Raw genomic sequence first — 26,535 nt, forward strand, 5'->3', positions numbered from 1 at the left:
TTAAACTGGAAGTAGAGACTAGGTAGAATTATGTAGAATAACAGTGGGCAGGCGCTTTTAGATTGTACAGTAAGGTATCATGTGATGAATAGGAGAAAGGAAATTAAATTAGTATCTATGCCCCATAGGAATGGAGGATAAATTAGAAAAAAGTATAATGTCACATATGTCTGAAAAATGCTGACATGAAGCCCATTATTTTGTATGCTAACCTAGATAATTATATAGCTGCAATTTAGCTGCTCTGGTAAGATGCTTTGTTTAGATTCAAAATAGTAGGCAAGAGAAATAAAATGAACTTTTTCTATTAGCTTATGTATAATAGGCAATTGTATGGCTGATTTAGAGTTGACTATAAATATTTTTGTAATATCTGTGCATTCTCTAGGCAGTAACTACTATAGTATAGAAGGAAATAATTTTTACATGCTATCTAGGTAATGTTTGTAATAAATTATAGCTTCTCCTCATTCATTTTTTTAGGGAATTCCAGTCAGTGTATATGGTAAAATTCTATCACATAAACTTTGAAATCTTTTGATAGGTTTTTCCATATTTGAAGTTATACAATAATACCTTCTTGAGGTAGATTAAATAATGGTCACAGTGAATTTTTTTTCCTGGATGCTTACATTTTGTACTAATTAATATTTTACAGATAAGTAGTTTACTTCCCTTAAACTTTTTCTCTGAAAATCTGAAAATTCTAAATCATATGGACAAACAAAAGACTATTATATAATACTCAATATATTTTACTTATTTAGTTTTTGCATTTTGTCAGAGTTGTTTTATGCCAATTTTTTTGCTTAATTTAAAAGTAAGTTGCAGATACTGAGATATATCACCTCTAAATACTTCTTTATTCTGTTCAGTACAACTAAGAAAAATTAATGATTTCAAAATACCGTCTAATATCCAACCCATATTAAAAATTCCAAGGCTGTCTTAAAGCCATTTTATAAAAACAGGATTCAGTCAAGTATAACTGCTTTTAATTGTTGCCTCTTTGTTAATTTAGTCTAGAATGACTTGTTAGAATTGTAAGTAACCAGACCAGCTTTCTTATATAATTCCATACGTTTTTTGATTTGATTGTTTTCCCCTTATAAGGTTTAAACCTTACTCACCAGTTCCCTTTTTTTGTGATTGAGAGCTAGGTCTTTAGTAGTTGGTTTGTAACCACACCTTTAGAGATTCCATAGTGTGTATATTTTCTTAGCAGCTTTTTCTTCCTTCCTTCCTTCCCTCCCTCCCTCCTGCTTCATATATAGACCAGGCTGACTGAACTCACAGAGATCTGCCTGCTTCTGCCTCCCAAGTGCTGGGAATAAAGGTGTGCACCACCACTGCAGAGCATTGTCTGCTGTCTTCAGTAGATGGGATAGTTGACTTATTGTGTTTCCTGTACTCAAAGTGCTGAGACAGATACTCTGATAACCCTGAGAAAAAGAGGTTTTAGCAAACTGGAACTAAGTCTGAGTGAATGAACTATTTGCTTTAGACCATAATTTTGTATCTGTACACCTTATTTACAACTCTTTAAAAAAAAGATTTATTTTCTTATTTTATGTCAATGAGTTTTTATGCCTTCGTATATATATGTGTGCTGTGCACGTGCAGTACCTGTGGAGATCCTAAGAGGGTGTTGGGTCCTCTGAAACTGGAGTACAGATGTTTGTGAGCTGCCATGTGGGTGCTGGCACCTGAACCCAGGGCCTCTGTAAAGTGCATCCAGTGCTCATAACCACAGAGCCATCTATTTCCAATTTCCAGTTTCCAGTCTATTTCCAATTGCCAGATTTCCACCTTGTTTTGTTTTTTTTTTTTTTTTTTTTTTACTTTGTTAATAACACATAATTTTGGGGGCTTTGTTATATTTATCTCTAGTGTAGGACAACTTAAATTAGATAATCTCTAAACATTTTATAACAAAAATATCAAATAATACTTGTTCTTTGGTCCTGAGTAGTAGTTTTCCTGATGATTTTAGGATAATTACTGCATTTTAGTTATATAACATGAGTATTATATAATTATAATAGCTAATCTGTGAACATTAACATTAAGATAGCATTAAACTTTACATGTATATATGCTCATAATTTTTCAGATATATATGTGATATGGTCTTTTTCACCTATTTTACAGATGAGGAGAGGCACATACAGGTTAAGGAATTTCATATGGTTAGTTATACTGTTGGTGCCTGGAGATGAGATCTGAACCCCGCAAAATAAACTTAAAACTTATACACTTTAGCTATTTTGGTAGTGTATCATTATTGTGGTCTTACTGAATGAATGGCATATCTCATCTTTAATATTTTGGTTACAAATTATTATGTATTTGTACTTTTAATAAGAGATTAAGTAATAAATGTTCATCTGTGGGATTTTTTTTTTCAAACAAGGAAAAATAAGTTTCTTAGCAAGCTAAATGTTGTGAACAACAACTTCCATAATTAACCACAGATATTTTGAAAAAAATGATACTGGTTTTGAAAGACTATTGTGATGTGTATTATGACTATAGAGGATTTTGTTTGTATTGTCTTAATTATTGTGTCTTATTTATAGTTGAGTGGTGATTTTATGCAATGGCTTCAAGCCACAGATCTTCTCCAGTGCCTCAAGGAAGCAGCAGTGATGTTTTCTTTAAAAAAGAGGTAGATCCAGCAAAACACGCTCGACCTGTGCAGTCACTGCCAGATGTGTGTCCTAAGGAACCCACAGGTAATTTTTTTTTTTTTTGAGGATTTTTCTGATTTGTGTTATCATTAAAAGTGTAGTCATATTTCACATACTTAACCTCAAAAGTGTAGAATTACACTATAGTTTTTCATGCATTTCCATTAGAGGAGTCAACTGGAAAGTTATTAAAAATGGAAGTGCAGATTGAAAGCTATTTAGTTAAAATGTAGTATAATTAGGTCTCATTATTTGCAAGTTCTGTATTTACAAATACTCGTACTCCCTAAAACGCATTTTACCTCCAGTATTATTTGTTGTATTTGTGGATTGTGCAGAGCAGTAAAAATAGTTGATTTGCCGAACACAGGTGTTCCCAGCTGTGTGTGCTCAGCCTTCCTGTTTCAGCTCCTGGGCAACAGGGACTCTATTTCATGTTAGACATTTTGCTTTTGCTTTTTTGTTGCTTTTTGTTGATCTGTTGCTGTTCAAAATGACCTGTAACATAGTACTGAGATGCTTGCTGTCTAGTGTAACGAAACACAGAGAAGTTGTGTTGCTTTATGGAGAAAATATGTAGAAAACTTCATGCAAGCACTATGTATAGTGTTGACAGTCATGAAATCTATAGTATAATGACTGCTGGGTTGTAAACAAATCATGTCTTTAAACAGAGACATAAGCAAGATAAGCATACATATTTGCTGACTGATGAAAATGTTGTGACCTAAGGGATAGTGATCCCAGTTAGGTGTTCACAAATCTTTAAATAATGAGACTTATTATATATTGTTTTTTCCTTTATGATTAATGCTGTAGCAGCATTATGTCACCTGAGTATAAGCTAAACAAAGGGCATTTAAATGATCTAGTGCCTGATAAATATAATAGATTAAAAAAAAAAGGTCATTTTTAAGAAAAACAGGTATTTTTAGTTTTGGAAAAGAGAGAAATTGTAATTAAAGAAATTAATTAATGAAAGGATTTTGCTTATAGTTCTCATTTGGGAATTTGTAACCCTCAACTTCTGCATGTCTTTTATGTTTCTTATTCCTTTGATATTTGATGCTGGATGATGGAGGATTATTTAACCAAGGCAATTTTTAGTAATAATTTACCATGGAGAAAAAGTTTGGTTGTCTATAAAATAGACTATAGTCTTTTTATTTTTCTAGGATGTACTCACAAACATAGAGTCAACTTTACAGAAATCTCTTGTTTACTTTTGCAGGTGATTCAAATAGTTTATGTGTTGCCCCATCTCTAGTTACAGATCAACATAGATGGACTGTATATCATTCCAAAGTAAACCTCCCAGCAGCATTAAATGATCCTACATTAGCAAAAAGAGAATCTGACTTCTTCACAAAAACATGGGGATTGGACTTTGTGGACACTGAAGTCATACCTTCATTCTACCTCCCACAGATCAGCAAGGAACATTTTATAGCATATCAACAGGAGATCTCTCAGGTAACGGCTAATCTTGAATTTAGTTGTAATCAAGTCAAAAGCAAGAGAAAGATTTTTAGTTTGATTCATGTAGATTTTTAAACAATAATCTCTGAAGTCATGGTATTTTTTATGTATACAAATTTTGTTGTCTGGGTTGTATTTCTTTAGGTACATTTTAATAGATTTATTTTACTTTCTTTTGTAGTGATTTTTCAGGATTACAAATTTTTATTAGTGTTAAGATTCAGTGGGATCCTATCCTACCTGCCAAGGGGAAATGACTCTGAGTTTTATGAAGTTCAGATGATCTCTTAGATTTTGGGAGGGTATGAGATGGAGAAGGCAAGCCAAGTGAGATGAGAGGCAAGGCACATGATGTCTTACTCTGGAGGAGTAGGTGTAATCCAGGACAGTAGAACATGTCCTCTGAGTGGGCTTCATGGATAAGGCTGTCCCTGTTTAGAAAATAGCCCTAGGCCTTTGGATCCCAGCAAGTGCACCAGTATCTGTTACTGCTTGTGTAGGTAAAAGCAGAGAACTGAGACTGACTTGTTGGAGAGAACAGTATTAAGATAGAGATGGAGTTCCTCCAAAGGCTGTGAGACTCATCTTTGCCTGGCCAGGAGCCCGTATGAAACAGCTGTATAAACAGACAGGTACATGGATTCATGTGGAGTGATTGCCTTTTACCAGTATTTGCTTGTTCAGGTGTGTAAGGCCAAAGCAACAATCTGTCAGAGTCCAACAGAGAGCATGCCACTGTTCAGCAGCTCTGAATTCTTCATAAATTTGTGGGCAGAATCACACGGGAAGGCTGTAAGGTGGCTCATTCTCTCTGTAAGGCTCCTGAAGCTAAAATTACCTACAACAAAGGATTAAGAGGGAACATTACTGCTTTCAAGACTCATGCCATCTCAGGAAGGCAGAAGGCCATTTCAGCAGACCAACATTTTCAGAAGATGAACAGCTTTAGAAGAGAATTGTCCATGCTGTAGAAACTAGGTCTCATGTAGGCAGCCAGTCAGTGTAAAAGATTAAGAGGGGACAGCAGGTGAAGCTGGAGACCGTTCCGGAGGGTCTTCTCCACATGGAAGTGGTGATGCTGCTGTTGTAAGAACAAAAGAGGACTCTGAGATAACCCTAACCACGACAGCTCTCTGAGGCCTGGAGCCCCTACCAGTTCAGACACTTCTGTATTTGGAAATCCCCAGTGTTGAACCCAGTTGTCTAAGTTTCTGTTTTTAACACCCTAATAATGTCTGGATCCAAATTGCTGGCGTCACAGTCTACACTTGGGTAAGCTTATTCATGAAATGACTATGCTTATGAGAACACTCTGCTTGAAGATTTAGCTGGGTGGGAAGGAGTCCCTGTAGCAATGTCCTTGTTTGCATATAAATCATTCCTGCAGTGGAGGAATGATTTACACCTTGGCTTTCTATTTGTTGACTTTGGTGACAATAGGGATTGCCCACTGGGTGACTTCTGTTCCCTTGGGAGTGATTTACTAAGCTTTCTGTTTCAAGCAACACAGTGTTGTCTAGCATTACTCGTCCTCTCAGGTGAGTAATGACCTTTGGATGAGTTTGACAGAACTAGAGTGCTGATTAGAATCCCCTGGTGGCCAAGACCTCTAAGTATGCCTAGACTGGAGTCTAAGCTTGGGCAAAGACCTTCGTATATGATACTAGTAACAGTAAAATACTTGGCATTGAGCTAGAATTAGTTTGTAAAAAGATGCACAGTTGAGCTACCTGAAGACATGGAGGGAAACAAAACTGCCCTAGGCATGTTCTAGGACACACCCACCGAAGAGGACTCCTCTCTTGCCATCATGCTTACTGAGACAAAAGGAACTTCACATGCCCTACCCTGCCTCTGCTTACGGCCTCCTTTTCTGGTGATGATCATCATGAAGATGGCGGCTTTCTCTGAAATCTGAGCTTTCATTGTTGGATCTGCTTTGTTGTAATTTGTCACAGGATTTGGTGTTAGAAAAGGGGAGTCAGTACAGGAGGAGAGCTTGTCATCCCTTACTACACACACATTTGGCTTCCTGTAGACCAAATCCATTTTCTTCTCCCATTGGCTTCTAGAGAGTCTATGAGGCTAAGGGAAACAGTTTCCCCTTCACTCACCTGCCTCCCAGTGTTGAATGCTGCTGAGGGTCTCAGGCTCTCCTGTGGCAGGCTCCGGCCATAAGAGGTTGGGATGCCACCAGCCTTAGGCATTGGAGGTGGGGACTACATTTCTGAGTAAGCGTATCAGGTGACTGCAGTACAGGTAGTGCTTGGTGGACTTCAAAGACCACAGCTGAGCTAGAAGAGAAAGACAAAAATCAGCATAAATATATTAAAATTCGGGGAGGTGGAAAGGGAATCTCACTTTCCAGTCTTAGTTGCTGATGTCTTGTTTTTTGAGATAAGGTCTTACTCTGTAGCCCTAGATGGCTTGGAACTCACTATATAGGCCAGACTGACCTCAAATTCAGAAATTTGCTGCTTTTGTCTACCAAGGACATTACCACATCTGGCAGGAGACAGGTTTTGAAACAATGTTCCAGTTATTTCTTTATGAACTTTATTATAAATAAAAGTAGAAAACTCAGGGAATATTGTAAATCGCTAGTATATCTATCTTTGTCCCCCTCCTCCATACTTATATATAGAGAAAAAGAACATGTATTGCTCTGCTTAAATCATTTGGGAGATTGTTTGCTGATAAAAACAGAACAACCCAGGGTAGAATTTTTTCCATGTCTCCAGTTTAATACAACAGAGTATCCCACCTTAAGCAGACAAAGGTTCAACTCAACGTTCTGTTTTTCTGTTTCTTTTGAGACAGGGTCTCACTCTGTAGCCCTGGCTGGCTTGGAACTTGCTATACAGATCAGGCTGGCCTCAAATTCACAGAGTGAATTTAGAGAGTGCTGCCTGCCTATACTATACACTCTGAGTACTGAGGTTGATCCATGCCCATCTCAGCATGCTTCTTTAAAATGTACTTTCTGAGAACAAAAATTGAATGCTGAGTTTGAAATGGCTTTTACTCACTTTTAACTTAGCAAATGACTATTATTAATATCCCAATTACCAGTTCAGTATTCAAAAAAGTCAATGACACAGTGGAAAATGCGTTAACAAAGTCTGACTGTCCTTATATGGGTGTATGTGTGTGCTGAACTCTCACCTCACTGTGTTTCCAACAGCCTCAACTGGTCCTTCCACCTCAGCCTGCTTAGTAACTGGGATTATAGGCATGAACCATTATCCAGCTCACTGTGTATTTGTGTTTTAGAATTACTGCTTTTAGTAACTTTAAATTTATAAATTTAACTTAATTATAGTTAAGTTTTATATATATATATGTATATACATATATATATTTCACTTGTTTACATTGTTTATTTTGTGGAAATAGGATGAATGTAGCTATATTACTGACATTTAATATGTATAATATCTGATTCATGAGCAGTATTCTCAAGTATTTTTATATAGAACTTGAAAATTGCAAGTTGAAATGAAGAGGTACTACTGTATATTGTTAGTGTGATAGAAATCTAACTCACTGACAGAACCAGTGTTGGCAAGGATTTGGAGCTGTGGGGATACAGAATGGTATAGGCACTTTGCCAAACAATCTTTAAGTAACTGACAGAATGCTTCTAGAACTTTGAACACTGTAAGCTAAGTGTTTTCTTGTCTCCTCATTTCACATCCCCATGTGTCTTTTTTAATGCCATTCTTGGAAAGGAAAGAAACATTTATTATTTTGATGCTTGGGTAAAAGCCAGAGCTTTACACAAGCTAGGCAAGTGCTTACTACTGAGCTATGTTTGTATCCCTCTATAGTGGTATTTGGTTCAGTTTTTAATTACATTTAAGTTCAGAAGCTAGTGATTTTATATTAAATATCAGAAGTAATTTGGTATATTCTAATTATGTTGTACAACATGTTGATGCTTTGAATAATTGTATTTCCACTTAGAATTGATTATTATTTCATTGTATTTTTATTAGAGAGAGAAGATTCATGAGAGATGCAAGAATATTTGTCCTCCTAAAGATACCTTTGACAGGACTCTTTTACATATTCATGGTAAGTATATATGCTATTTATAGATAATAAGCACAGCTCAACTATTAATGAACAAATTGTTAACATTGGAACCTTATTTCCTGCATTGTTTTTATTTTTAGTAAATTTTTTGTGTATTTTTTTTGGTATGCTAGGCTGTATTCCTAGGTTTTATTTCTTGTAGGTAAGTTTACAGTTTAAAACTATAATCTTGCCTGGTGGTGGTGGCGCATATCTTTAATCCCAGCACTGGGAGGCAGAAACAGGTGGATCTCTGTGAGTTCCAGGCCAGTCTGATCTACAAAATGAGTTCAGGACAGCCAGGACTGTTACACAGAGAAACCCTGTCTCAAAAACAAACAAACAAACAAACAAACAAAACCCATAATCTTTTCTACAGAGTTTCTTAGAGAATGGTCATGACTGTGATAGTAGTATAGTCCTTCAGTTTGACAAATATTTAATTGCTTGGTGCATTGCTTAATTACTTAAAAATAAAGAAATAGTTTTAGCTCTCAAGGAATGAAATAAACCAATAATTGTAGCACTCTATCTTACCACTTCAGCTTTATAAGATTGCACACACACCATTTCTTACTGAGCTTACGAAAATGTCCTATAGTTGATGATTGTGACCTGTGTTTTAAATAAGCTAGTGTGAAAGATTTATGTACTTGGTCAGGCTTATATATTTCCTAGGAATGAATATGAACTCTCTCTCTCTCTCTCTCTCTCTCTCTCTCTCTCTCTCTCTCTCTCTCTCTCTCTCTCTCACACACACACACACACACACACACACACACACACACACACACACACAGAGTATACAAAGCCATAGAGTCAAGAAAGAACAAAGCATGTTCAGAGAGTTGCAAGCATCTCACATGTTGGTTCTACTGGAAGTAAGAAATGAAGTTAAAGGAATAGGCAAGGGGTCAGGTCATAGAATTTTGTATGTCATGCTCAGGAATCTTACTCTTTCTGAAGATGATACAGAACTACAAAATCTTTTTAGCCAGGCATGGTTAGATGTATAATTGTCTATTTCCTAATAAAAACAGTTAGTAATAAGTTATTTTATGATGGTAAGAATGGAGACAAGAAGATGGAGGCTATTGCAGTAGTAAAAAATAAGAAATGACGTGGCCCCAGTAACAGAGTGGAAATAGAGAAGATATTAGAACAGATAGCTAAGTAGCCCAGGTCTTAACGGTCAGTCAGTGTTTGGCAATGGAACAAGATGATTCAGTTGTAACTCATACATTGCATGCTTGGGCACATGTGGAGCCCAGTTCAGGGAGAGAAGTAGCAAGAATCCCGGAAGAGTAGGAGGCTCTAGTTTATCTGCCAGTCTGCAATGAAAGGGACATCTGGTTGACAACTTAGAGCTCAGGAAGGAGAAATACAGGCTGAAGTGTAGGCATGGCTGTTGGTATCAGAGAAACTATAGTATGATTGACAGAGGCATAGTAGTTGAATTTGAGGGTGTCAATGGGATCACTCACATAGGGTGTAAATAGTGAAAGGGAAGGACTGATGATCAAATACTATAAGTGGTCACACTTAAGGGACAGATAGAAAATGAGGTACTCTTGAAAGAGATTTAAAAACAGTGGTCAGAGAGATAGGAAAGTCAACTGAGATTTCCACGTTAGAAATGAGAAGATTTGAGATTCTTAGTGAGTGAGAATGTTTAGTTTACAAAGTGAGAATGCTCTTTGCATGCTGAGAAATCTAGAATTTGACAGGTTTTTGGAGTGAGCTTTTAGAACAGAATAGTGGTTGCAGAAACTTTGGTGTTACATAAAAAGAGTATACATAGGCAAGAAATGCAGGCTGTCAGTAGGGATGAACGTGAAGATGAGGTAAGGTACTGATTGAAGAGCTCTGGGCGATGAGGCAGGTCAGATATTTGCATAATACCCGTATTTTCCTTACATTTTGCCCCTTAGGTGGCTCCCTTGCTTCAACCCACTCGTGGTCCTAGGTTTTATCTCCTTGTTTTGTAAATGGAAGAGAACTGAGTGTATTTCTCTGCAGAAATGAAAGAATTCACTTACAGAAAGAAGTTGAAGCTGTGGAGAGGCAAGGCGATCTATAAGTAGGCCCACATAAGAGACATGTGGGCTGGGTCCAAGTGTAGAGGCCAGTTTGAGAAAGGAAAGGGGACCTCATTGGCAGAAGGAAGACAAAATGTATTGTAGATAAGTTGTAGGTGTCATAAACTAAAATGTCAGAGAAGAAAACTTAATATGCTATTAGAAATGCAGGATGAAATGGTAGATATTTTAAATCAAATAAAAGTAATATTTCTATTGAGTGTGGTGACACAATGTTAATCCTAGATGAGGCAAGAGAATTGTGCGTTTGAGGGTAGCTTGGGCTACATAATAAGTTTCAGGCCAACAGGGGCAGTGAAATAAGACCTTGTCTCAAAAAATGAAAGTAACAACAATGACAACAAACCCCATCTTTCTATTTTAGAATTTAATGTAGTTTCTAAAATGGCGTAGCATACCATACCTGATTTTACAAAAACTTAATGAAAAGAACATCAGAAAAATTTGAAATGGGTTCAGCTGTTGGTTGCTGAGTGATTAAGTTTATTTGAAATGTTTGTCTTGTTCTGTATGACCTACTATAATGGAGACCATAGGTCGGTGGAGGGTACTGAAGGATGGAGACCATAGGTCGGTGGAGGGATACTAAAGGATGGAGACCATAGGTAGGTGGAGGGTACTGAAGGATGGAGACCATAGGTCGGTGGAGGGTACTGAAGGATGGAGACCATAGGTAGGTGGAGGGATACTAAAGGATGGAGACCAAAGGTAGGTGGAGGGTACTGAAGGATGGAGACCATAGGTAGGTGGAGGGATACTAAAGGATGGAGACCAAAGGTAGGTGGAGGGATACTAAAGGATGGAGACCATAGGTAGGTGGAGGGTACTGAAGGATGGAGACCATAGGTCGGTGGAGGGTACTGAAGGATGGAGACCATAGGTAGGTGGAGGGTACTGAAGGATGGAGACCATAGGTAGGTGGAGGGTACTGAAGGATGGAGACCATAGGTAGGTGGAGGGTACTGAAGGATGGAGACCATAGGTAGGTGGAGGGTACTGAAGGATGGAGACCATAGGTAGGTGGAGGGTACTGAAGGATGGAGACCATAGGTAGGTGGAGGGTACTGAAGGATGGAGACCATAGGTAGGTGGAGGGTACTGAAGGATGGAGACCATAGGTAGGTGGAGGGTACTAAAGGATGGAGACCATAGGTAGGTGGAGGGTACTGAAGGATAACACTTATTTACCTAGTTAATCCAGTATAATATTAACATTTTCAAAATATATGTATGAATATAAAAATGAAAGCAAATATGAAAAAATTGTATTTCCCTTTTACTTTTTTTTTTTTTTTTTTTTTCATAGATAAATCCAGGACAGATCTGGAACAAGTACCTAAGGTAATGAAGCTTAAAAATCAGACTTCACTTTTAATATCTGTCTTTAATTTTGCCTTATAAGAAGCTTTCAGTTGACAAGTGAGACTATTTTGCCCTTCTGAGGATATATATGTGTGTGTAATTTTATTTTACTTTAATTTGAAGATGTCTTCAGATAAATGATTTTACCTCTTTCTTTTTAGGTAAAATATTTAATCAGCATCCACAGTATCAGGATTTGTTACAGCGTTTTGAAACAAAATTTGCTTTTGTCCATTCTTCTCTACCTTATTACCGCATCTCCTGACACTCCCTTGGACCTTCATAGCTGCCTGTTTCTTTTCTTGTGCTTAGGACCTGTTGACTACCCCACACACTTAGTTTCTTTGTAGTTCAGTGTCTGTACCCATATTCCCACCACACACACACCCACAATTACAAGCAAGAATATGTATGAGAGAGCGAGTGTGTAAGTTTTGTTACAATTTCTGAGTGTTTCGTTGCTTAATAGATTTTTCCAGATCCATCTATTTTCCTGCAAATTTCATTATTTCACTCTTCATTATAGTTAAAATTTTCTTGTGTTTTCATATTATATACCACATTTTCATTATCCCTTCATCTGTTGGTGGAACACTGGTTCAGTCTCCTTGCTGTTGTGACTAATTCAGTATAAACCTGGATATATAGGTGTGTTTCTATGGTAGGCTGTTGAGCCCTTTAAGTATATGCCCAGGAATGTTATAGCAGGTCATATGGATAGTTCTGCTTTTAATTTTTGAGAAACCTCCATACTGATTCTGTAAAGGCTATGCTGGGTCACATTTCCACCACGTGAGTTAAGAGTTTCTTTGTTCCATATCCTTGGCAGCATTTGTTGTCTCTTTTCTTAATTCTGATTGGGGTGAGATCTCAGAGTAGTTTTAATTTACATTTCTCTGATGGCTAAGGATGTTGAACACTGGTTGATCTGCTGTCTCTTTGTCTGCCTGTCTCTTTGTCTGCCTGTCTCTTTTTCTCTCTTTCAAACCATCTATTCATCTAATTATTTATTGATTGGCAGTTTTGGTTTTTAGTATTTAATTTTTGCTGCTCATATGTTCTAGATATTAACCTCCTGTCTAAAGTATAGCTGGCAAAGATTTTCTCTCAGTCTGTAAGCTGTCTGTTCATTCTGCTGATAGTTTCTTTTTTTTTTTTTTTTTTGTTTAAATTTCATGTAGTCTTGTTTGTTAATTCTTGAGGTTCTTTCCAATACGATCAGAGATTTGTTCAGAAGGTTCTTTCCTATGTCTAGATATTGATTTGTGTTTCCCTGTTTTTTCTGCAGCATCTTCAGCATTTCAGGATTTCATTGATGTACTTTGATTTTTCTTCAGTGTGAGTGATATGTGTCTATTTTCATTCTTTTACAGGTGGATATCCAGTTTCACCCACACCTTTTGTGGAATAGATTGTCTTTTTTCCAGTGTACATTTTTGAGGGCTGGGCTTCATCAGAAATTAGGTGGCCATAGCTGTGTGGGTTTATTTCTTTGTCCTACATTCTGTTTCAATGGCCTAAATGTTTGTTTTTGTGCCAGTACTGTACTGTCTGCACAGATGTTTTGATACCTACAGAAGTGTTCTTTCTGCCAAGGATTACTTTGTCTGTGTGTACTTTTTTGTGTTTTCATATGAATTAATTTTTTCTTTCAGTTCTGTGAGGAATGTGATGGGAATTTTGGGTATTACATTGATTTCTGAGATTTTTAAATTTCTTTTTCTAGAGCCTTAAAGTTTTCATTGAAGGATCTTTGACTTTCTTGGTTAGATTTATTCCTAGAAGCTTAATTATCTTTTTGAGCTATTGTAATTGGGGTAACTTTCCTATTATCATTATTAGTATTAGTTATTATGGTGGTTTTTTGAGACAGGGTTTCTCTGTGTAGCAGCCTTGACTGTCCTGGAACTGCCATTGTAGACCAGCTTGGCCATAAACTCAGAGATATGCCTGCCTTTGCCTCTCCTGAGCTGGAATTAAAGGCATGTGCCAGTATGCTCAGCTAATTTTCCTAATTTCTTTCTCAGAAAGTTTTTATTGATATTTATAAAACTTTTTGTTGTTGTTCTGTTTTTGTATGTTTAAATCTTATACTTTGCAACTTCATTGAAAGTGTTTATTCTAAAAGTTTTTTTGGTAGCGCCTATAAGGGCTTTGAGTATAAAATTGTTATCTGAAAATAGAAATAACATCTTCCTTTCATAATTTGAGTCCTTTTCTGCTTTCTTTTGTCTTGGGCACTATATTGAATAGGAGATAGTGGACACCTTTATCTGGCTTCAGATTTTAGGAAATGTTTTCAGTCGTTTCCCCTGTAGTGTAACATTGGCTGTAGGTTTGCCACGTATACCTTTTATTATTTTGAGGTATGATCTGTGTATGCATAATTTTTCCAGTATATATATCATGAAAATATATTAAACTTTGTCAGATGTCTTTTTCTGCATCATTCCAGAGGCCCAATTAGGTTGTTTGTTTTTATTTATTTTTTTATTTGTTTCTAGGGATTTTTAAATTTCTTCCCTGATTTCTTCAATGACACAGTGTCTTTCGTAAGTGTATTGTTTAGTCTCCAAGTATTGGTGATCTTTCTGCAGTTTCTGGTACGCTGATTTTTACTTTTGCTCCACGGTGGATAGTTTACAAGGGATTCTGTGCTTGTGCTTTTGTTGACTGTGATGTGATCAGTTTAGGTTCCTTGTTCTGCTGAGAAGAATATGTCTCCCCTCTATGTTGGTTGGACTCTTGTGTAGATATTTGTTAAATTCAGTCAATCTGTGGTGTACATTTCTTTGCTGATTTTAAGTTTGGGAAACCTGTATAGACATGAGAGTGAGGTACTGAACTCTGCCACTGTTACTATGTCAGGACTTACGTGATCTTTATATCTTTTAGTATTTGTTTTATGTACTGAGGGCACCAATATTTGGAATATAAATGGTTGTAATTGCTCATTTTTCTTGGTGAATAATTTCCTTTGTTCAGTGTCCTCTTTAAAAAAAGTGTGTGTGTGTTTCTGCTTGCTTGTTGGTGTATCATGTATGTTCAGGTGGCTGTGGAGATAGAGGAGGGCATCAGATCACCTGGAACTAGAGTTGGAGGCAGTTGTGAGTTGCCTAATGTAGGTGTGGGGATCTGAATCCAGGTCCTCTCTGAAGAGCAGCAAGTGCTCTTAACTGCTGAGCCATCTTCCCAGGCCCTTCAGTGTCCTCCTTTATCTCTGTTGATTTGTTTTTATTTGAAGTCAGTTTTCTCAGTTATAAAAATAGTTTTGTGTGCTTATTCATTGCTTCTGTCTGCTTGGCAGGTTGATTACATTCTTTGACATTCAGTTTTTAGGCATCTTTGCTAGTTGAATGGGTCTCAGTTTTTGTCTACATTTGAGGTTTTTTAAAGCAACCTTGTTGCCTGTTACTTTATTGTGAGATCCTAGCTGACTGAGTTGTGTCTCTTTCTTCCCTTCCTCCCATCTTAGTTTTGGGTCAGCTTGTTCACTGGGGTAGCCCTACGGCAGTCCCTCTCAGCTCTTCCTGTTCACCTGTTCTTTCAGGGAATGTACTCTTTTATTAAGTATGTTTGGGGCTTTTTAAAAGATGCTTTTAATATAGGTTACAAGCAGAAAAGGTTAAGAGAAGGACTGAGGTACTGGGGGATCATGTGAGGGATACCTAAGACCATGAGTGTGTGGGTTTCTTTGAGAGAGAGCTGCCTTGTGGAAGTGGATTCTTTCAGATATTCACCCTCCCTGTGTAGAATTTCTTTAATTCTGTTCTGGCTTTGTTGTCATAAATTGCCTTCATTTGTGTTTGTCTGAAGTATCCTTATTTATTGATCAATGTTGGAAGGTAACTTTACTGGGTATAGTGCTCTTGGTCAGCAGTTATTAACTTCCTGGGCCTGAAAAGTCTCATTCAAGTTTTCCTGGCTTTTAGGGTTGCAGGCAAATATTCCTGCCTTTGCTAGGTGACATTTTTTTCTTGCAGCTTTTAGCTTCAAGGGTCTAGTTTGGATTCTAATGGCCTCTTGTGTTTGGATAGTGGCCCCTTTTCTCCAGGTTTATGGAGTCTTCTCTTGTAACATCATCAAGTGCTGTTTCTCTTCATTTTCCTTGGCCCCTCCTTCTCCTCATAGAGACTAAGGCTGCTCTCTTGAGTGCTGCTCTGGAGCCTTTTGTATCCTTGTTTCTAAAATTACAATAAGTTTTCAAATGAAGTTTATTTGTAGTATTCTTTTTGGTTTTGTTTTTGCGTTAGTAGTCTCTCCCTCATCACCTAACTGTAGGTATGTCTCCTTTTAAAATCATAAACACTGTGGCTATTTCACCCTTCAGATTATTAAGAGAGATTTTCTTTTTAGGAACATTGTTTTAGATTTAGTGCTACACCTCAGCCCTCAGTATGGTTGTGACAGTTACTGAGTAGAGTGAGAAAGAAATAGGAGGATGAAAGACAGGAAAAGGGAGAGAACTTTGGAAATGTTTTTATCGCTTACAAAATGAAATTCAAGCTGTCATTCAGCACTCTGAACATTCTGGTCTCACTGCAACCTGGAACTTCTGCTGCTCTTTGCACGTTTTCTTTTAAACTTCAGCCACACTAGTTTTTGCTGGTTCTTTGCTTTTCTTGCATTGTTTCTTCTATCTGGGAGACACCCCTTCCCCGTATGTAAATTCTTTGTAATTTTCTTCTAAAAGGCATTTTTCCATGTGTTTTTTTTCTTTCCAACTGAACACAATATTCTCACTTGCCAAAAGGAGTCACTAGGGCACCGGCTCCCTAAGAAAATTGCTTTTCTTGTAAGAATTTATATATTGTCTCTTGGCATCAGAAGGCTTCAGGAGAACCCTCCTCCCCTACTACCAAAATGTGCCAGTGCCCCAATCCCTTATATACCTGCGTGAAATTTACACATAGGTGCCTGTGTGTTTTATGTACATATGCCTAGATTACTTACAATACTTAATATTATGTAAATGGTGTTTCATAGCTGTTGTTTAGGGTATTGACAAGGAAAAGAAGCCTGTGCATGCTTAATACAGAAGCTCTTTTCTGAATAATTTCAATTCTCAGTTGGTTGAATTAACTGATGTGTAACCTAGGAATACATACATACACTCTGTCACTTTCTTTGGATTGATAATCCTTGAGATTAGAATATGGGTAGTAATTTATCTCTACTTCCTCATTACTACTTAACATAATGGACACTTAATAGATACTTATTGGATAATTCTTTTGATTATAATGTTAAAGCATGGATTAGAAAACTTATTCCTACCCCTAATTAGTTTTTTCCTTATCACATTCATACTAGTTTTTCTTTATATAGATGTAATGAATTGGCAAATAAAATACAAATATTAGTAAATTAAATGATGTTTTTAGCCCTTAGATGTTAGAGAACACATTGATTAATCAGTTTAGTTACTAATAAATCAAACTAAGAACATGTGGTCTTCAGAAATGCATATTAAGTGATTTCTGCAGTGTGAGATATATAATTAATTTAGAGGTGGAATGATTAGTGTCTGGATCACACATAGAAACATTCACTCTTTTGATTGGGTCATGTTCTCCCAGAAGATAAGCAAGAAAGGCATTTTAGGTCAAACGATATCAAGGTAGTTAAACCTATGGAAGTATAGAAGATGATTTGTACTGCTAGAATATAATGTATAAATGGGGGAGGCAGTGTTAAAGGTATAAAGAGGTAAGTGGGAACAACTTGCCCTGCCTTTCCCTACTTCCCTGGTAAATGATGAAATTTAGATGCCTTTTTTGGTCTGTAGTTCATGGGTAGGGACGCAATGAGAGTTTTAAACAGGGAAGTTAATAGATTGGTATCTCTTACACAATACAGATTGTCTCTCTGTTAGACAGGGCTGTCCATAAGTATTTCCTGCAAACCAGAGATAAATGAGGAGTTAAATTGGTTAGTGCTGAGGAGACAAAGAGAGAAGACACATGAAATCCTTAGGTAATCACTGCCTAGCCTGATGTGGATAGTGGGGATGGAAACATTTGTCATAACTGAATTGATTTGGATTTTAAATTTTAGTTTGCTTATTCTGAACATTATTGCTGGAGGAATTTTTAGCAGGAGAAAAATAGAAGTATGAGTTGGGTACCTAACATTTTTAAAGGTATCAGTGGGAAACATGGAAAGTATGATAGGCCTGCTACTCTTTGTTATGAGCTGGTGGGTTGTATGATCAGATTCACTGATGCAGGCTTATAGCTATCCATATTGGTAAAAGGAAAAGCATTTTTCTCTCTCTAATTCAGTTGTTACTTATGTACTTACTTTTATAGACAGGAGCCCATGTGTGGCCCAGGCTGCCTAAACTTACCTCTGAGCCCAAACTTGTGGCGGTTCTCCTTCCTCAGTGGTTTGAGTACTGGGATTACAAGCATGTTCTACCACTTCAGCTACATCTTCCTGGGTTTTTGTTTTTTTTTTGTTTTTTGTTGTTGTGTTTTAGGTTTATTTATTTAATGTTCTATATTTGCATGTTTTTCTTGCATAATGTGTGTCTATCACATGTGTACCTGGTACCTGTGGAGATCAGATGATGGCATCTCCCTGCTGGACTGGATTTACAAGTGGTTGTTAATTTCCATGTGTGTGCTGGGAACCAAACCCAGGTTCTCTGCAAGAGCAACAAGTGCTGAGCCATCTCCCTAGTCCCATTTTTTTCTATTTGTTATGAGCATTTTAACTTGCTGAGAAATAGTTTTTGTGGTGGAGATTTTTACTTTTGCCTCTCATGTTTAATATCCAAGTTAATTTGTTTAATGGTGTTAATAATGTTGTAAGAGCTAATGGATATAGAGAAGATCTTTAACTAATTGGGGACAACATACTCTTTTGATAGATTTTTATGAAACCAGATTTTGCCTTGGACGATCCCTTAACTTTTAATTCAGTTTTACCATGGTCTCACTTTAATACTGCTGGTGGGAAAGGAAATCGTGATGCAGCTTCTTCCAAATTGCTTCAAGAAAAGGTAATTTCTTGTTGACCTTTTCCTTACAGCAAACTTGAGTCTGGTTATTTGGTACTAATTTTTAGAGTTCAGATTTACCTACTTAAAAGTTCTCTCCTCTCTTCCCTCCCTAACCCTCTCTCCCCTTCTTTCTTTCTATTTCTGTTACCTTTCCTCTTCCCTTTCTGTCCTTTCTTTCTTGTTATGGATGTGAACCTAGGGCTTCATCCATACTATACTGATTACTCTGCCACTGACTACGACGACTCCTACCCATTGTGTTCATTTTTGTTGCCAGTCATGGTTATATTAACTCTGATCTTAACTGATAGATCAGTAAGTAGCATCTTAACTCCATGTGGTAAAGTTATGATTAGGAAAAGAATAAACCTACTGAATGCTTCTTAGCTAAAATAGAAGTCAGTGGAATTTTACTTTAAAAAAAACTGTACTATGTGTGGGGTATATGTGGTAGGATTGGTACATGCACTGTATAGATGCAGAGGTCAGAGGACAACTGTGTGGAGTCGGTTCTCTCCTTCCTTTATGTGGGTTCTGGGCATTTGACTTGGTCTCAGGCTTACGAGGCAGGTGATTCTGCCATCTCACTGACCCTAAGCTGATGGAATTGTAGTGGACAGAATGTGTTGGTTAACAGATTGCTTTGTATTTATCCCATATTAGCTAACTCTGTAACAATGATCTAAAAGCATAGTGAACCGACTTTGTGAAGTGCTGTTTTCTTCATGTTCATACTGAAGGTCATTATTTTGAAGCAAAAATGTTTTATTTAAATAATAATATCCCTACTAGTGTAGTGTATTTTTTGCCTTCTAGCTACAGTGTGTATTTTTGCTTTCTAGAGCCTACTCTTTTGCATTTCACCAGTCAACAGTCTTTAAATTTTACTGTGTTACTATGTCTTAAACACCTTGAAAGTTGTTTCTAATGTAGAACTCTAGTCATATCAAGAATTTTCTAAAACTTGAGTGACAGTAAAGTCTTTAATCTGTTTTTTCTCAGCACTTGGCCTAGAACCTCCAAAACTGACTGATTCCTAAGGACATTTTATTTCTCTCTTGTGACGTTGCTTGACCTCTCAAAGCCCCTCAAGAAGGCTGTTCATTGAGCTGGGGACAGTTTTCCATAGCAAGTGAACAACAGACTTGTGGGAAGAACCATGTGTATTCCTTTTCTCATAACTGTAAATGAAAATAAGATAATTATTTTCCATAGAAGTTTTCACTTATGAAAAGTTTTTTCTTGAGTAAGAATATTTTTTCATGATTAAAAACAGTGCTTACGATACATGCTGCTTTATTCCTAGACTGTACTTTCTCATTTAGAGTCTTATGCCCTGGTAGAATAATACCTAAAAAAATAACAAACAAAAAAACCACCCTTCTCATGTGCCTTTAAGAGTACTTTGAAAATCCTTAACAGTTTAATAGGAAATAAGTTATGAACAGTATTGTGCTTTTGAGAAGAGTAGATTAATGGGTTATCAGTGGATTCTAAAAGTCTTTAAAATTCAAAGGAAGTTCTTTTCTCATTCTGAATATTTAAAGTAACTAAAGTGATGGAAATTAAAAATCTTTTAAGTCACAGAGTCAGGTATTTATATCTGACTCCTTTTCATTCTGCTTTGTTAGACTAGGGTTGAAAGATTTAAAAGATAGCAGTTCCAAAGTCCTAATGTAATAGAACAGAGTGAGTGCCTTGCTAATGTTAAAGCGATATTGTTTCCTCCTTTGTATAACGTAGAGTGCTGATCTATGATGTGGTGAGTTCGCATTGGAAGGCAAATCGCTGCACTTTGTCTTCATTAAGGGAGGTTTTCTTGGGTGAGATGATACAATAGGCAAAGGTGCATCCGGGCTGACTACCTGAGTTATCCGCTGAGACCCTGAGACAGGGCAGGTACAAGGACAGAAGTGACTCCCGTGGACTTCCCTTTGATGTCTACATTAGGCTGTGACAAGTGCACCTCTCCCCAACAAAATAAGGTTTTCCTTTAAAAAAAAATCAGCACTAGATATGTAATTTGGTGGTGGAGTAAGCGTCAGGTATATGAGGTATGATCTTGAGCATTGCAGGGATGGGGGGGGGAGTACATTGTGCATAGGAAGAAAGTTGTTTACTTTCTGGCAAAGTTTTTTTTTTTTGTTGTTTTTTTTTTTTTTTTTTTTTTTTTTGTTTTAGTTTATCTTTAAAAAAATCACAGACCTGTTAAAACAGTCCAGAGATTGGCAACATCATCTAAGGCATAAGTGCAGGTTATCCATGTATCATTTGCCATTCTCAGATTTGAGTCCACTTAAGCATATAACCTACTATGTTTGAAGTCATGTTGCTTTTACAGTGAGTAGCTGTATTGAAGATGAGAAGAAAAAGGGTATGAGCTCAAGAAAATTAAATTACAAAAATTTCTTAATTTGTAACCCATTAGATGTTAAAAAGATTAAAAGTAAATGCCATTGAAAATTATACTTCTAATCATTTAAATTGAAAGTTCACTAACCCTGTGAGATTCAGAAATAGTATCTAGGCTACAAAATCTGAAAGTAACAACCAAGAGGAATGGGGACTGTAGTACAAAAAGAGCCATATTTTCTTAGAGAGAACGATAGGAAACAGCAGCCCTGTGGGTCAGTAGATATGCATTGGGCTGATAGTGACAGAGACAATACATTTCAGAGCTCCAGATCTGAAATTCAGAAGTCACATTAAATATACAACAGTAAGAGTTAACCTTGCTAGTATTATAATGTACATGAGCTAATCATTTAAGGCATTTATCCCTTTCTTAAGCATATAAGACATTGGAGTACAAATTACAAATGGATAAAATAATATGTTTTGAAATAAAAGCAGCCTCGTAAAAAACATTAAAATGAATGGTGGTGTATGTAATATGTGACTGAACCAACAGTCGGTTTACTGTCGTTTTGAAACAGCACAGTGTAGTATGAAGAGCTGAGTCTGACATACATGGGTTTATATGGCTAACTACATGATTGTATTCAAGTTATTTAATGCTTCTCTGTTTTCTCATTTGTGAAGCGAAAATGCTAATTACAGCTGAAGTTTGTTACAGTTAGGAAGCATACATGCATGTGCAGTAGGTGTTAGTTCATGGAAGAAAAGCTCAGTGTAAACTGTAGCCACCCAGTGAGATAAATGATGGGTGATGTTGCTGTGAGCCACGAGATAATTTCCTCTGAAATCTTAGAATGCAAACTGCCATTGAACCCTGAGCTCACTGGGAGAAGGAGGTATGATTTAAAGGGTAACAGTGCTTGGAAAGGAAGAAACAGGCAAGTAAACTGCTGTTCTTCGGTCTCACATTGTCTGTGTTTGGGCTGCACTTTTTGATTCCATTTTTGTGTGCCAGATTCCAAGGATCCCATAATCTAAAAATCCACACAATAGGATTTAATATTTATAGAACCTTTAAAAAAATTTTTTTTTCAGAAAGTATTTGGATAGTCAAGAATGATGTACTTTAAACATACCTGATTCTTTTCTCCTTTTGAAGCTGAGCCATTATCTGGATATTGTGGAAGTAAACATTGCTCACCAGATCTCTCTACGGTCAGAAGCATTTTTTCATGCAATGACCTCTCAGCACGAATTGCAGGACTACCTCAAGAAAACTTCCCAGGCTGTAAAAATGCTTCGACAGAAAATCGCACAGATTGATAAAGTTATGTGTGAAGGATCACTACATATTTTAAGACTGGCACTTACCAGAAATAATTGTGTTAAAGTATACAATAAACTGAAGCTAATGGCCACTGTACACCAGACTCAGCCTACAGTGCAGGTGTTATTGTCTACTTCTGAATTTGTTGGAGCATTGGATTTAATAGCAACAACCCAAGAGGTCCTGCAGCAGGAGCTTCAGGGCGTTCACAGCTTCCGGTATGTCTGCTAAGTAACTATTAGAAGTGATGTCAGAGAAGTTTCAAGGGTACATGTTTATGTGCAGTGTTAAAAGTGTGGATGTCTCCAAAGTGAAATGTGTATTACTTTGTTTAACAGTGTTATGATTGTTATTTATATTAACAAAACAAATAAAAACTAAGTATTACTAGTGATATTTCAACAGAGTTGCTAACTTAAAATTTCTAGTAGATGAAATAAATACAAAACTAGTTACAATTTTGAAAATAGCACTTTGAAAATGTTCAAATAACTATATGTCGGAATGGTAGATCAAGGTGGAGAGGTGAATACCAGAATGCTTTAAGTTATTTAGAATGATTTTTGTGGGAACATGAAATGGCTCAGGGGTAAAGGCACTTGTCTCCAAGCCCAGTGACTTGACCTCCACATGTGGTGTTGTGGTTATATAAACCATGTGCACAAACACACAAATAAGTGCAAAAAATTTTTAAATAGGGTTTATATTGAATACTTTTAAAGATCATTTCTAATTTTCAGATTGTGTTTCAGATTTCAAAGAATGTTTTTTCTTTTTCTTTTTGAGACAGGGTTTCTCTGTGGCTTTGGAGTCTGTCCTGGAACTAGCTCTGTAGACCAGGCTGGTCTCGAACTCACAGAGATCTGCCTGCCTCTGCCTCCTGAGTGCTGGGATTAAAGGTGTGCACCACCACTGCCTGGCTTCAGAGAATTCTAAATAGTGATTGGAAAAAAAGTCTGTCCTTCCTGAGTTCTTACTTTGAGAATACCTTTATAAAAACAGGGCTGGGGAGAGAACTCATTTGGAGAAGTGCTTTCCAAGGAGCTATGAGGACCCCAATTAGAGCTCTAGAACACAAATTTTAAAAACTTGGTCATGAAAATAGATACAGAAACTGCCAGATCCCTGGGACTCGTTGGCTAGCTGGCCTAGTTTACCAAGCAAGTTCCAGACTAATGAGAGGTTGCCTCAAAAAACAAAGTAGATGGTGCCTAAGGAGCGACACCCTTGCTTGACCTTTGGCACACATGCACACCGAAAAGGGGCAGTAGTGGCTGCAGGTGTTTGTTGTTAATGGTTAGAGCACTTGCTTAGCCTATGAGTTTTATCTTCAGTATCCCTAACAAAAACTTTGAAGTTATTGTTGTTGTGGATATTTTATGTGTGAAATTGTGTTGTTTATAGACCTGTTGCAGCCACCAAAAATTCATTACATTGAACAAGTGTTGCTGTCCTTACAGAAGTTCTTTTCTTCTGGCAGATGTTCGGAGCTTATAACAAGAGGTTACTTACAGTTACAGTCTTACACATGAGCTTTGTAGGTTAATAGAGATGTAATATATTCTAGGAGAGTTAGAGTCTAAATAAGCTCTCGTTACCTAAGAATAGATATGAATGTGTGTATATGTATATAGCATGTTTAGAGAACATTTTAGAACATAGACAAAATTGAATTAAGTCATTGATTTATTCATTCATTGAAGAAATGGCAGTGAACACTAAGAATGTCAGACCAGCTATGAGAGTTTTGAGTCATGAACAAAGCAGAGATGCTCTCTGCTCTTAGTTTCTGAAAGCTGTGAATTTTGTCAGGGGGAAGAGTTAGGCACGTGGCTTGGCAGGGTGATGGTGATCTTGTACAGACTGCTATGGAACTCTAACGCTAGGAACATAATCCAGATTTTGATGGTTGCAGAAATGGTTACAGGCCAAGTCACAAAGCTTTTAAAAAAGCTATTGTTGAAAACCCTCTCCTTAAAATTATACCTGTATATAAATTTTTGGATGATTCATGGGTCTTTGAAGTCTACTGTGGGTTTCCCAACATGGAACCCCAAGTGACTAAATGATTTCTAATTTTTTCACCTCTGAATTTAAAAGTCATTTTCATTTTTAGTTTGGCATTTTTAATGCATAATTGATTTTATCATTGCTTAAAAAAAGTCTTAAATGACAGAAGTTCTAGGTTTCACTTTTTGTTTATCACATGATAAAGTCATGATGATATTGGCATCAGTATTGTCTGGCTAGAACAGCTGAGAAATAGAATTAGAGTGAATGGTGTTTGCTGAATTCAGTTTTATTTGATACATACATTTGTTTGTGAGGAATGTAGTTGATGAATGTAGTTATCCAGAAATGTCTGGAAAAATTCCAAAACTAGAGTTGGATGTTTATCAAAGATTTATGATTTATTGCACTATAGAATCCAAGCTCACATTTATTTATTTATTTTGCTTATGTTGTTCTTGGGGGTCAAACCCATGGCTTTGTCATAGTGGGCAGTGACCCACAGTGGGTGCCCTAACTCGGATGTTGCTCTTGTCTCATATTGCTGAGATGTCTGTTGTCATTTTTTTAGAACCTATACATGTAAAGGATATTTATCTGTAAACATTTCTGTAAAGCTGCCTATCTTTTAGTTCTCTTATGGCTATAACTTGTAAAAGTTTCATTTATACTTTGGATAAGCATCTTCACATGCAAGTTATTTCAAAAATAAAAGAACTCTAAAAGAAAATATCTTTTAAATCCCGATTCATATTTAAAGTAATTTGAGACTGAGTTTTGGTAGCTGAGGAATTTTACTTTGGGTTTTAAATTTCTGGAAAATTCTATTTAATGGATTTACATTCTTTTTTTTTTTTTTTAACTATAAGAGTGTTAAATATCAATGCCATTTTCTTGTAAAGATTCATTGGTATTAATTTTATTTGAAAATGTAATTCATTTTGGACTCTTGATGTTTTTGTCTAATCAATTAGGGAAATGTACACTCCAAGTTTCTTTTTACTATTGTTGGTATAAACTGTGTTCTTTTTAAATCTAAGAACTTTCTATTTGAATTTCACTTGCTTCTCACCCTTCTGTGCCTTAGGCCATTTTTTAGTCTTTAAAAATATTTATTTATTTTATGTGGCATGGCTTAGAAAAGTCCTTAATCTTTTTCTTAGTAGAGAACTAAGGAGCACTGTTGGGTTAAGTTGTTGATAGTCTTCCTATTTTTATAGATGCTAGTTTAGGTTTTACATTTGCCTGTAATCTTTCTTTGTCTTTCATTTTAAGGGGAGGGGTTATTTAAAACTTCCAAAAGTCATATTACCAAAATATCTATTTTTCTAAAAAAACGAATTCAAATATTGTTTTATCTGTTATCATTTTCTGTATATATTTTTCTAGTCAATGATAGAAAATAAATCCTTCTTTTTTCATTTCTGAGCTTTTGACTTGAAACATTTCTGTGTAAAACTTCTTTCTGACATGTAACCCTCATGTACATATACTTCATTTATAGCCTCTGATGACATCTTACTGTAGTACTGTGCTGTATTGCCACTCTAGCTTTTCAGATCTTTCTGTGAAGCTTAAATGTCTTTGGGAAGAGCTGTGTTGCACACATCTTAATACACATTTGTGAAACCTCTCCATTATCTAACAGTACCAAAAAAGTCCATTATTGCTCTTGGTATATTGCTTTTCTGTCTTTTTAATGTCCTATAATCATTGAATTATGATAACTGTAACTATTAAAGTTAATTGTTCATAACTATTTGTAATAGAGATATACCTGTGGTTCCCAGTTCTAGCTGCCTAATAGGCTCCCAGGAGAGCTTTAAAGATAGGTAGGCCATACCTTATTCAAACCAGTTAAGTTATACTTCTAGAAGGTAAGGCTCTATATATTGTCAAAGCTCTCTGAGAATTTCTAATGTAGGCCAGAATTGAGATGATAAACATAACCACTACTAGATTCTCTAAATTTTAGATCTTCTACCTAAAATGCTTACATCTTCCTATGGAAGTTTCTTTTTCTTTTTCTAAACAAAAATTTTAACCACAGGATCTTCAATTTTCAATTAAGAATTGTGTGTCCGAGATAAACTACCAAACCTGATTTCTTCTCTGAGCCTGAAGAGT

General features: G+C 36.4%; 1 protein-coding gene across 4 annotated transcripts in view; it reads left to right on the forward strand.

Moving 5' to 3' along the window:
- Vps54 (VPS54 subunit of GARP complex) overlaps positions 1–26,535 on the forward strand; it is a 79,648-nt gene that overhangs the window by 13,292 nt on the left and 39,821 nt on the right. For 3 of the 4 annotated variants that reach the window (XM_051200615.1, XM_051200617.1, XM_051200618.1), the window contains exons 2-7: positions 2,580–2,735; positions 3,922–4,163; positions 8,168–8,246; positions 11,652–11,686; positions 18,582–18,713; positions 22,231–22,616. In XM_051200615.1, the coding sequence (XP_051056572.1) occupies positions 2,600–2,735; positions 3,922–4,163; positions 8,168–8,246; positions 11,652–11,686; positions 18,582–18,713; positions 22,231–22,616 (1,010 nt within the window). In that variant the 5' untranslated portion in view covers positions 2,580–2,599. The remainder of the gene's footprint in view (positions 1–2,579; positions 2,736–3,921; positions 4,164–8,167; positions 8,247–11,651; positions 11,687–18,581; positions 18,714–22,230; positions 22,617–26,535) is intronic. The other variant, XM_051200616.1, reaches the window with a different exon arrangement.

This window comes from Phodopus roborovskii, unplaced genomic scaffold (genome assembly GCF_943737965.1).
Source record: "Phodopus roborovskii unplaced genomic scaffold, PHOROB, whole genome shotgun sequence".
In the NCBI taxonomy this organism is placed as follows: domain Eukaryota; kingdom Metazoa; phylum Chordata; class Mammalia; order Rodentia; family Cricetidae; genus Phodopus; species Phodopus roborovskii.